We start from the raw sequence: 12,813 nt of genomic DNA, 5'->3' as shown, positions 1-12,813 counted from the left end.
CAGGTGTATTTAACTTGTAAATACCTTAAAGGTAAACATTTCAATTGATAGTACAGTTAACTGGTGTTTATGTAAAATATGGCTTGTTTTTGCATAAGCTTGTAAATTCTCGGAGGAGATGAAGGCTTGTGCTCTTGTCTTATGTTTATATTTCCTCTTCAGTAATTATTGTCTTAAATAAAGTGTTGTCTTTTCACACCTGTCCTACTGAATGGTGCAATCTTGGTTGATTTCTTTATCGGCAGAATTGCTGTGAAGAAATGTGGATCTTGGGCCTCCTGAGTGACGCAGCGGTCTAAGTCACTGCATCGCAGGCGCTAGAGGCTTCACCACAGACACGCTTTCGATCCCGGGCAGTATCACAACCGGCCGTGATTGGGAGTCCCCTAGGGCGGCGCACAATTGTCCCAACGTCGACTGGGTTAGGGGAGGGTTTTGCCGGGGGGGGGGGGGGGGCTTTACTTGGCTCGTCGCGCTCTAGCAACTCCTTGTGGCGGGCCGGGTGCCTGCAGTCTGAACTTGGTTGTCAGGTGAACGGTGTTTCCCCCGAGACATTGGTGCAGCTGGCTTCCTTGTTAAGCAGTTAAGAAGTGCGGTCTGGCGGGTCATGTTTCGGAGGACGCATGACTCGACGTTACCCTCCCGAGCCGGTTGGGGAATTGCAGCGTGAGACAAGATCGAAATCGGGTAGAAAAGGGGGTAAAACACAGAAATAATGTGGATCTAATGAAGTAGCAACAGAGGGATTTAGAGTTGCATGATACACGCAAAAGGAAATATAAAATCTAATGATAAAATGCTAAAATAATACATTGGAAATCACTCCACATACACATAAAAAAAATGTATTACAAAGGAGTATAATTATATAATATATATATATTTTTTAAACTAGTCATATTTCTTGAGAGAGCAACATGAGATTACGAAACATGGTTACAAGGTTTATAAAGTAGTTATTAAAGGTCAACTCTTTAAATTGGGATACTCATGAAGTTTTTGCCTTGATCACCCTTTGACATCTCTAACATTTCCATGATCTTCTGGTATTTCCAATGATTCTGGAATCCTTTCCTTAGGCACATTGCCACAACTGGATTGCGTATAGGTCAGAGAGGATGGGAGAGAGATACACAGATTGGTGACTTTGGGAGAGTCCATGGTAACAAGTATTGTAGAAACTCTTCAATGTACTGCTGTTAGTGTTACAGAAACACAGGACTACTCACAGGCCTTCCTGGGCTTGCGGTAGGATTCCTGGCAGAGGCAGCCTCCACTCAAACCCTCTCTCCTCCTCCCTGAGTGACACAAAGCAAACTGCTGTATTAGTCTGAGTACCATTCAGTTTCTGCCAACTATTTGACATCCAAAAACATTACTATCATGGGCTGTCAGAAACAGAGTGACAAGCAGGCTAGGATTGTATCCACTTACTGGACAAATAGCACTGAGTTCCTAATCACTCACCCTTACAGTCACACAGTCTGTCATGGTGTCTGGGGGGGTTGATCTGATCTCCAACTCTCCCTGGGTCCTCCACTGTACCTGTAGCTTGACTGACACCGGAACGCTGTACATCAGTTTCAGGAATCCCTTGGTAGAGAGGATGAGAGAGAGAAAGGTTGATCAGAATGGATATGTACAGTGCATTTGGAAAGTATTCAGACCCCTTGATTTTTTTCAACATTTTGTTTTTACGTTACAGCCATATTCTAAAATTGATAAAATTATTTTTTCCCCCTCATCAATCTACACACAATACCCCATAATGACAAAACTGTTTATTTTTATTTTTTGCAAATGTATTAAAAAAAAACAAGAAATATCACATTTACATAAGTATTCAAACCATTTACTCAGTCATTTGTTATAGCACCTTTGGCAGTGATTACAGCCTTGAGTCTTCTTGGGTTTGACGCTACAAGGTTGGCACACCTGTACTTGGGGAGTTTCTCCCATTCTTTTCTGCAGATCCTCTCAAGCGCTGTCAGGTTGGATGGGGAGGGGCACTGCACAGCTATTTTCAGGTCTCTCCAGAGATGATTGATCGGGTTCAAGTCCGGGCCATTCAAGGACATTCAGAGACTTGTCCCAAAGCAACTTCTGCGTTATCTTGGCTGTGTGCTTAGGGTCGGTGTCCTGTTGGAATGTAAACCTTCGCCCCCAGTCTAAGGTCCTGAGCACTCTGGAGCAGGTTTTCATCAAGGATCTCTCTGTACCTTGCTCCGTTCATCTTTCCCTTGGTCCTGACTAGTCTCCCAGTCCCTGCCACTGAAAAACATCCCCACAGCATGATGCTGCCACCACCATGCTTCACTTTAGGGATTGTGCCAGGTTTTCTCCACATGTGACACTAGGCATGCAGGCCAAAGATTTCAATCTTGGTTTCATGAGAGCAGAGAATCTTGTTTCTCATGGTCTGAGAGTCCTTTGGGTGCCTTTTGGCAAACTCCAAGTGGGCTGCCATGTGCCTTTTACTGAGGAGTGGCTTCTGTCTGGCCACTCTACCATATGGGCCTGATTGGTGGAGTGCTGCAGAGATGGTTGTCCTTCTGAAAGGTTCTCCCATCTCCACAGAGGAACTCTGGAGCTCTGTCAGAGTGACCATCGGGTTCTTGGTCACATCCCTGACCAAGGCAATTTTCCCCTGATTGCTCAGTTTGGCCGGGAGGCCAGCTCTAGGAAGTGTCTTGGTGGTTCCAAACTTCTTCAATTTAAGAATGATGGAGGACACGGTGTTCTTGGGGACCTTCAATGCTGCAGACATTTATTGGTACCCTTCCCCAGATCTCTGCTTTGACACAATCCTCTCTCTGAGCTCTACGGACAATTCCTTCAACCTCATGGCATGGTTTTTGCTCTGATATGCGCTGTCAACTGTGGGACGTTATATGGACTGGCGTGTGCCTTTCCAAATCATGTCCAATCAATTGAATTTACCATAGGTGTACTCCAATCATGTTGTAGAAACATCTCAACAATGATCAATGGAAACAGGATCAAATCAAATGTAATTTGTCACATGCTGAATACAACAGGTGTAGACCTTACCGTGAGATGCATACTAACAAGTCCTTAACCAACAATGTATTTCGAGAAATAGAGATAACATAATATTTCCAAAATAAACTAAAGTTAAAAAAATATACAGTTGAAGTCGGAAGTTTACATATACCTTAGCCAAATACATTTATACTCAGTTTTTCACAATTCCTGACATTTAATCCAAGTAAAAATTCCCTGTCTTAGGTCAGTGAGGATCACCACTTTATTTTAAGAATGTGAAATGTCAGAATAACAGTAGAGAGATGTAACGCTCGTCTTTAGGTGGAAGAGAGGAGGACCAAGGCGCAGCGTGGTGAATGTTCATGATGTCGAATTTTAATGATATCCAACAAAAACAGAACACTGACAAAATACAAAATAACAAAACGACGTGAACAGACCTGAACTTGAGAACACAATAAAACATGAACGCACGAACAGGAAGGAACAAACGAACGAACGAAACGAAACAGTACCGTGTGGCGAACAAACACAGACACAGCAACAATCACCCACAAACAAACAGTGAGAAACAGTCTACCTTAATATGGTTCCCAATCAGAGGAAACGTAAAACACCTGCCCCTGATTGAGAACCATATCAGGCTAGTTGACCATGAACCCAACATAGAAACACATAACATAGAATGCCCACCCAGCTCACGTCCTGACCAACTAAACAATCCAGAACAAAGGAAATAAGGTCAGGAACGTGACAAGAGAATGATTTTTTTCAGCTTTTATTTCTTTCATCACATTCCTAGTGCGTCAGAAGTTTACATACACTCAATTAGTACTTGGTAGCATTGCCTTTAAATTGTTTAACTTGAGTAAAACATTTCAGGTAGCCTTCCACAAGCTTCCCACAATACGTTTGGGGAATTTTGGCCCATTCCTCCTGACAGAACTGGTGTAACTGAGTCAGGTTTGTAGGCCTGCTTGCTCGCACATGCTTTTTCAGTTCTGCCCACACGTTTTACATGGGATTGAGGTCAAGGATTTGTGATGGCCACTCCAATACCCTGACTTTGTTGTCCTTAAGCCATTTTGCCACAACTTTGAATGTAAGCTTGGGGTCATTGTCCATTTGGAAGACCCATTTGCGACCAAGCTTTAGTTTCCTGACTAATGTCTTGAGATGTTGCTTCAATATATCCACATAATTTCCCTTCCTCATGATGCCACCTATTTTGTGAAGTGCACCAGTCCCTCCTGCAGCAAAGCACCCCCACAACATGATGCTGCCACCGCCATGCTTCATGGTTGGGATGGTGTTCTTCGGCTTGCAAGCCTCCCCTTTTTTCTCCAAACAAAACGATGGTCATTATGGCCAAACAGTTCTATTTTTGTTTCATCAGACTAGTGGACATTTCTCCAAAAAGTACGATCTTTGTCCCCATGTGCAGTTGCAAACCGTAGTCTGGCTTTTTTATGGCAGTTTTGGAGCAGTGGATTCTTCCTTGCTGAGCGGCCTTTCAGTTTATGTCGATATAGGACTCGTTTTACTGTGGATATAGATACTTTTGTACCAGTTTCCTCCAGCATCTTCACAAGGTCCTTTGCTGTTGTTCTGGGATTGATTTGCACTTTTCGCACCAAAGTACGTTCATCTCTAGGAGACAGAATGTGTCTCCTTCCTGAGCGGTATGATGGCTGCGTGGTCCCATGGTGTTTATACTTGTGTGCTATTGTTTGTACAGATTATTGTGGTACCTTCAGGCATTTGGAAATTGCTCCCAAGGATGAACCAGACTTGTGGAGTTCTACACTTTTTTTTCTGAGGTCTTGGCTGATTTCTTTTGATTTTTCCATGATGTCAAGAAAAGAGGCACTGAGTTTGAAGGTAGGCCTTGAAATACATCCACAGGTACACCTCCAATTGACTCAAATGATGTCAATTAGCCTATCAGAAGCTTCTAAAACCATGACATCATTTTCTGGAATTTTCCAAGCTGTTTAAAGGCATAGTCAACTTAGTCTATGTAAACTTCTGACCCACTGGAATTGTGATGCAGTGAGTTATAAGTGAAATAATCTGTCTGTAAACAATTGTTGGAAAAATTACTTGTGTCATGCACAAAGTAGATGTCCTAACCGTCTTGCCAAAACTGTAGTTTGTTAACAAGAAATTTGGGAAGTGGTTGAAAAACGAGTTTTAATGACTCCAACCTAAGTGTATGTAAACTTCCGACTTCAACTGTATATGAAAAAGTAACACAAGAAAATTCCGTACAATAACGAGGCTATATACAGAGGTTAGCGGTACCGAGTATATGTGCTGGGGTACAGGTTAGTCAAGGTAATATGTAAAGTGACTATGCATAGATAATAAACAGCGAGTAGCAGCACTGAAAAAACAAAAGGGCCGGGGGTCAATGTAAATAGTCCTGGTGGCCATTTGATTAATTGTTCAGTAGTCTTATGGCTTGGGGGTAGAAGCTGTTACGGAGCCTTTTTGGTCCTAAACTTGGTGCTCTGCTACCACTTGCTGTGCGGTAGCAGAGAGAACAGTCTATGACTTGGGTGACTGGAGTCTTTGACACTTTTTTGGGCCTTCCTCTGACACAGCCTAGTATATACATTAGGTCCTGGATGTCAGGAAGCTTGGCCCCAGTAATGTACTGTGCCATATGCATTACCCTCTGTAGCACCTCACGGTTAGATGCCGAGCAGTTGTCATACCAGGCGGTGATGCAACCGGTCAGGATGTTCTCAATGGTGCAGCTGTATAACTTTTTGAGGTTCTGGGGACCCATGCCAAATCTTTTCAGTCTGCTGAGGGGGAAAAGGTGTTGTCGTGCCCTCTTCACAACTGTCTTGGTGTGTTTGGACCATGATAGTTTGTGATGTGAAGTGGACACCAAGGAACTTGAAACTCTTGACCCGCTCCTATTCAGCCCCGTCAATGTTTATGGGGACCTGTTCGGGCCTCCTTTTCCTATAGTCCACGATCAGCTCCTTTGTCTTGCTTACACTGAGGGAGAGGTCGTTGTCCTGGCACCACACGGCCAGGTCTCTGACCTCCCCCCTATAGGCTGTCTCATCATTGTCGTGATGTTCTGATGTCCAGAAGCTATTTTCGGTCATAAGAGACGGTAGCAGCAACATTATGTACAAAATGAGTTACAAACAATGCGAAAAAACTAACAAAATAGCACAGTTGGTTGGGAGCCCGTAAAATAGCAGCCATCCCCTCTGGCGCCATTATTGCACCTGAGCTCAATTTTGAGTCTCATAGCAATGGGTCTGAATACTTATGTAAATAAGGTATCTGTTTTTAATTTGTATTTTATTTGCAAAAATGTCTAAAAACCTGTTTTCGCTTTGTCTTTATGATTGACGAGGGGAAAAAACAATTTAATCAATTTTAGAATACTGCTGTAACATAACAAAAACTGGAAAAAGTCAAGGGGTCTGAATACCTTCCGAATGCACTGTATGTATGATGGATTATTCTGCATGATTGATGTTTCTGTATGATGGTAATTTCTGTATGATGGATATGTCTGTATAATAAATATGTCTGTATGATGGATATTTCTGTATGATGGATATGTCTGTATGATAAATATGTCTGTATGATGGATATTTCTGTATGATGGATATGTCTGTATGATGAATATTAATGTATGATGGATGTCTGTATGCAACTACTATGAGATGGCTATGTCTGTCTGCAACGCTTCATGAAACACTCAAAACATCAGAAAGAAACAATCAAATTCACATGTCAATTTGTCTATAAGACTCCCTATGAGTTAAGAGTTAAATGTAGTGCTTTCACAGACACTTCAAATAATGCACACCAGTAGCAGTTGTATTACGTGTAACCTAACTCACTGTACATGATGAAGCCAAATACATTCAACAGTAAATCAAACAGAATGTTCAATATTTTACCTTGTCCTTGACCGGTGAATGCCAATACACAGAACAGCATTAGCATCTTTAATCCCATTCCTATGGCCACAATATCCTTGTGAATGTGCAATATAACCTCTGCAGCTTCTGCTGAATGAACAACTAACCTCTGCAGTTACTTCAGCCCTTTATATAGACGTGTGTCTCAGTCTGAGATGAAAGGGCCATGTTGTGTGAAGCGCGTGCCCCTACCTAAACCAACACCTGCCTTGTGGCTTGTGTTATATACGCCAAGCGTTTTGGAAAGAGTGGACGTTGGCCAAAACAACACCTCATAGTGCTACTGATGAGTGAAGTCAGCCTGACAGGTGGATGAGGGCCCCTTATGATACTGACCTGTGAAAGTGTCTATAGCAAAACACTCTTCATGACTCTTCATGGCTTATGTTCAATAAATATACTTTATCAGAGCAAACAAATAACATTCTTAAGGTTGAATGTTCACCTGAAGACTTGAAGGCCGCTTGAAACTGTCAGCCAGACACTGATTGCGTTTCCTTGGCAAACATTAAGACAATGATCAAATATTCCTCTAGCAAAGTAATGAGGAAATAAAAGTATCATTGATCTGATCGGTCAATTTGCTGCCCAGATCATCATTCAAGCGATTAGGCCAAACTAAAATGACAGTTTGTGTGAAAGGGTTAGAGAAGTTCTGTTTGCACCTAGTCAAATCTCACATTGACTATTACAGGACATGAACATTCTTTCACGGCATAATGGTTTGGTGCTTGCTGGATTCCATGAAATCAGTCACGGTATTGGGATCCACACCGCTACGCTGGATTGGCTGGATCATTCACCCCCATGTCGATGATAGCTCTGAAGACCAACTTAAAAACAGATATTTACACTTGGTCTCTTGAGCTTCCATTTTCAGGCATGTTAGAAGCTATATGGTGGAACAGGTAAATAAATACTTTTTAACAACTGACAACGCCAACTAACCATACGAAGAAGTGGGTCCAATGTCTCATCACAGTACAGTGTGTCACTAGACAGCTCTCTTGTGGTTCTCTGCTCAGGCATAAATGAATTCGTACAGGTACCGTATCTTGGATGTGCTCAGGACATCACATGCAGGTATAAAACTGTTTGGTCATCCCAATCCAATACATCACTCCATTGTTGTGTTTAAGTGTACTCTTGCTGCACCCATTAGTTTGAGTACATTAATCAAACACACTGGATGTTTTGACAAGCTACAGCTAAAGGTCAATTATTTTGGTTTAAAAATTATTTTGGTTTAAACCAATTATTTTGGTTTAAAAAAAACTTCTTAGCAGAGCCATCATGCAGACACAATTCAGTGGTTGGAAGCTGCAAACAAAGCAATGTCCACACACACTGCAAGCTTTCATTGGTTTTAATGCACTGCATTTTGACAATCACCATTCAAGATCAACAACACAAACATGGTCAAGTGCAGAGGCTGGTAGGCCTACATACACAGTACATATACAAACAGTCAAAGCAGCCTTTTATAGGGAGTCTTGGGTCTCGTGGGGTGACTGCCTTTGAATAAAGAGTGCAAGACAAGTATAAGCCAGCTACTGTACAAGACATCCATACACACTGACTATAGTATTATATCCAAGCCAAATACCCACCAGTCTCAGCGCTACATTGAAATGCCCTCATCATTCACCATACCCTTCCCCATATGTGTGCAGCCAAAATAAGACATTCAGGGTAAATCTTCACAAATAAATAGCAACGGCGGTAAACAGATACAGGAAATTAGTAATGCTTTAACAGTAGAGCGAACTGATGCCTTATTGCACCGTCTCCGTGAATGGTCTACGTGTTTAAACACATGACACCATTAAAGGGATTTTAAATTATATTATTAGTAACCAAATCAGATCAATAGGACTGTACATGTTTTCAAAGTTAAGAGAAAAAGACAGGAAATGTGGTTATTTGACAGAGGAAACAAAACAAACCTTTAGTATGGTAGCTTTTCAGATTCTCCTAACCTTTGTGGGGAAGCTCTTATAATGTATCTATCAACCAGAGGAGAGATCCTGGCATATTATTCATCATATCCACCATACAGCATGAAACTAAAGCGAAGGATAATCTCTCAAATCAGCTCAATCAAATCTCAGTTGGTGATAAGCAGTGAAATCTGACTAGCAACACAGATGTTTGATCCTATTAGTGCTTAGTGGTCTTCTACTCAGCCATTTTGGTGGTAAGTTACAGTATCGTCCCATAGAATAGAGTAGTGCAGTGGTTACCAACCCTGGTTCAGGAAAGCCTTTTTAGAGCAGGATTTTTTCCTGTCACGCCTGCTCCCGCTCTCCCTCCCCAGGATTACGCACTCCTGCCACCAACAGTACGCACACCTGCTTTTCCCCGTCACGTGCGTCAGCGATTGGACTCAATCACCTCTGTCATTACCTCCTTTATATCTGTCTGATTTCCCACTCTGTTCCCTGCTGCAGCATTGCTTGTCGCATGTCCTTGTTCACCTGTGTGCTGAAGCTGTGCCTGTATTGTTACCCGTTTGTTCCTGATTATATGTTGGCTCTCCGTACCTGCTTCTCATCACCAGCGTCGGTTACTTACACTTCCAACCTAGTATTTAAAACATAAAACGTGATTCAACCAATCAAGGACTAGATATTATTTGAATCATGGGATGGAACAAAAGGCTGTACTAAAATACTAAAAAGTGTTCTTAAAGTAGTGAATGTGCTAAAAGCCTGTACTCTTGTGGCTCTCCAGGACCAGTGTTTTTACCTCTGATGTAGTGAGTAATTTGGTCATTGGCCATCAGTTCTCCATCAGTTGGTCTTTGGCCTTCAGTTTTCAGCCTGTTTCTCCAGCAGGCCCTTGAGGTGGGCGTGTAGCGGCTGGCACACAGCCTGGTAGCCCTGCGGGGTGAGGTGGAGGTAGTCATACAGGTCCTGGTGGGAGATGCTGCCGTCCGAGTGCACCAAGCCGGGGTCCACATTGAGGAGGGAGGCGTGGGGGAGAGAGGACACAGCCTCCTGAACCAGCTTGTTAACCTGGGCGTTCCTCTCCCGCAGGGAGTTGGGCATCTTACCCCTGGGTAGCACTCCCTGTGGTTGGAAACATACATGATAGCACAGGAGGCTGCTGAGAGGCGAAGAGCTCACAACAATGTCCGGAATGGAGCAAATGGAATGGCATCAAACACCTGAAAACCATGTGTGTGATAGCATTCCACTGATTCAGCTCCAGCCATTACCACAAGTCCGTTCTCCCAAATTAAAGGTCCCACCAACCTCCTGTGCATTGTAGTCACTAGATTCCCATGCTAGAAAGGACAAATGTGACAATATGGTTAGCAATGATAATGGAGTCCATAAAGTATGCAGTTCATAATTTAAGTTTGTGTTATCAAAAAGGTTAATGGTTGTAAAGGGGATTTTCCAGGTGAACAAAACAGAGAGCAGTCAATCATATTAATCTAAATCCTTTCAGTTTATTACAAGAATTCAAGGAGAACATCTCCAGAACAGAAGCCAAGAGAAATGTCTAACGGGCTTCTCTGAGAGGGCACTTATATATTAATCCTACAGCAACGAGTGTTGAATAAACAAGTCACAACATCAGCGGCTACAGAATCAGTGTGTCCTCTGCAAAGTCAGCTTGTCTTTGATGAGTTGGACTATGGCCATGATGCCTCCACAGATCTGTTCTGCAGTGTGACCATGATTATTGGTGCCCACCCACAGCACCACAACCTGGTGGAGGCAGAGACACAAACATCAACTTGGTGGGCAGTTTCATTCATACCACTTGATTTAAAAGCATGTTCAATGATTGATACTGAAAGTGCTTTTTGGCCCAGGAACAGGCGTGGGACCATGGGTCTGTGCAGCCATTAGGGTTTAAATCTGAACAAGGAGTAGTGTACTATCAACTCTAATGTAATGTACTAACGTGTTGTCTTCATGTATACATACCTTTGCCGCTGATGTGGGTCAACTCTCCATTGCTCAATCTCCACAAGGCATGCTGTGTTGCGTCACCTACTCAGCAAACTGGATGCAGTCTATCACAGTGCCATCCGTTTTGTAACCAAAGCTCCTTATACCACCCACCACTGCGACCTGTATGCTCTCGTCGGCTGGCCCTCGCTTCATACTCGTCGCCAGACCCACTGGCTCCAGGTCATCTACAAGACCCTGCTAGGTAAAGTCCCCCCTTATCTCAGCTCGCTGGTCACCATAGCAGCACCCACCTACAGCACACGCTCCAGCAGGTATATCTCTCAGGTCACCCCCAAAGCCAATTCCTCCTTTGGCCGCCGCTCCTTCCAGTTCTCTGCTGCCAATGACTGGAACGAACTACAAAAATCTCTGAAACTGGAAACAATTATCTCCCTCACTGGCTTTAAGCACCAGCTGTCAGAGCAGCTCACAGATTACTGCACCTATACATAGCCCATCTAAAATTTAGCCCAAACAACTACCTCTTCCCCTACTGTATTTATTGATTTATTTTGCTCCTTTGCACCCCATAATTCTACTTTGCACATTCTTCCACTGCAAATCTACCATTCCAGTGTTTTACTTGCTATATTGTATTTACTTCGCCACCATGGCCTTTTTTGCCTTTACCTCCCTTATCTCACCTCATTTGCTCACATTGTATATAGACTTATTTTTCTACTGTATTATTGACTGTATGTTTTGTTTATTCCATGTGTAACTGTGTTGTTGTATGTGTCGAACTGCTATGCTTTATCTTGGCCAGGTCGCAATTGTAAATGAGAACTTGTTCTCAACTTGCCTACCTGGTTAAATAAAGGTGAAATAAATAAATAAATAAAAACACATGAACTGTGTGATATTTGACAGAGTCAACATGGAGGCAGTACACATGGGCCCATGTGAGGGAGAACACCATCTCTCTGGCAAGATTAGATAGGTTTTATTGTTTTGAGCATCAATCTCAGGTCTGTAAATCAAGTGTGATAACCCCAGTTGGATCTTCTGATCATTGTTAAATAACAGAGGTGATGTTCATTAATGCTGTAAAACCCAAAAGTGCATACTGGCATTTTAATATACATTTATTGAGTGATGCTCACTTCAGGAAATGTTTTTTCTGGAAGAGGTGGAGATCTCAAAAGGCCAGTTTTGTATCCCTTCAACAGTGGTGGGATATAAGGAAAATCCAGATTCAACAATTCTGTAATCAGTACACGATGAATGTCACCAGAGACATCACCAGATCAATGAACGCCCTAGTGTTTGAAATAACGGAACTCCTGACGTTGGTTGAGACCACAGGAAATCGAGGCCATATTTAGGCCCTCAAGAGAAAAAAAAGCCACATTGGCAGACCTGCTGGGTATCAGAGCACAGGGGGAGTTGGCAGACCTGCTGGGTATCAGAGCACAGGGGGCGTTGGCAGACCTGCTGGGTATCAGAGCACAGGGGGCGTTGGCAGACCTGCTGGGTATCAGAGCACAGGGGGCGTTGGCAGACCTGCTGGGTATCAGAGCACAGGGGGCGTTGGCAGACCTGCTGGGTATCAGAGCACAGGGGGCGTTGGCAGACCTGCTGGGTATCAGAGCACAGGGGGCGTTAGCAGACCGGCTGGGTATCAGAGCACAGGGGGCGTTGGCATACCTGCTGGGTATCAGAGCACAGGGGGCGTTAGCAGACCGGCTGGGTATCAGAGCACAGGGGGCGTTGGCAGACCTGCTCGGTATCAGAGCACAGGGGGCGTTAGCAGACCTGCTGGGTATCAGAGCACAGGGGGCATTGGTGAGAAGTACGTTTCAGGGAATCTCTGAAATGGATGCCTAATCCAAATTTTTCTTCGGTTTAGAGAAAAAGAATGGACCAAGAAGAATTATTCG

The 12,813-nt window shown here is 43.3% G+C and overlaps 1 protein-coding gene across 1 annotated transcript; it reads right to left on the bottom strand.

Moving 5' to 3' along the window:
• Nucleotides 1-9,775: 9,775 nt before the first annotated feature.
• Nucleotides 9,776-10,809, bottom strand: LOC120047237 (platelet-activating factor acetylhydrolase IB subunit alpha1-like). The gene is made up of 3 exons (XM_038992765.1): nt 10,771-10,809; nt 10,589-10,684; nt 9,776-10,045 (listed from the first exon to the last, which is right to left on the bottom strand). The coding sequence occupies exons 1-3, from the start codon at nt 10,807-10,809 to the stop codon at nt 9,776-9,778; spliced, it is 405 nt and encodes a 134-aa protein (XP_038848693.1).
• Nucleotides 10,810-12,813: the final 2,004 nt, after the last annotated feature.

This window comes from Salvelinus namaycush, chromosome 5, assembly GCF_016432855.1.
Source record: "Salvelinus namaycush isolate Seneca chromosome 5, SaNama_1.0, whole genome shotgun sequence".
In the NCBI taxonomy this organism is placed as follows: Eukaryota; Metazoa; Chordata; class Actinopteri; order Salmoniformes; family Salmonidae; genus Salvelinus; species Salvelinus namaycush.
Note: the sequence above shows the minus strand (reverse complement) of the source record. Positions and strands in the feature narration are given on the sequence as shown.

Bases quoted from the DNA above. Each gene is read 5' to 3' on its own strand.
- LOC120047237 (XM_038992765.1), bottom strand. From the start codon at position 10,809: ATGGTCCCACGCCTGTTCCTGGGCCAAAAAGCACTTTCA. The intron at 10,685-10,770 runs GTATCAATCATT...TGCCTCCACCAG, and splicing joins TGGGCCAAAAAGCACTTTCA to GTTGTGGTGCTGTGGGTGGG. The intron at 10,046-10,588 runs CTGACTTTGCAG...CATGTATGTTTC, and splicing joins TCCAACTCATCAAAGACAAG to CAACCACAGGGAGTGCTACC.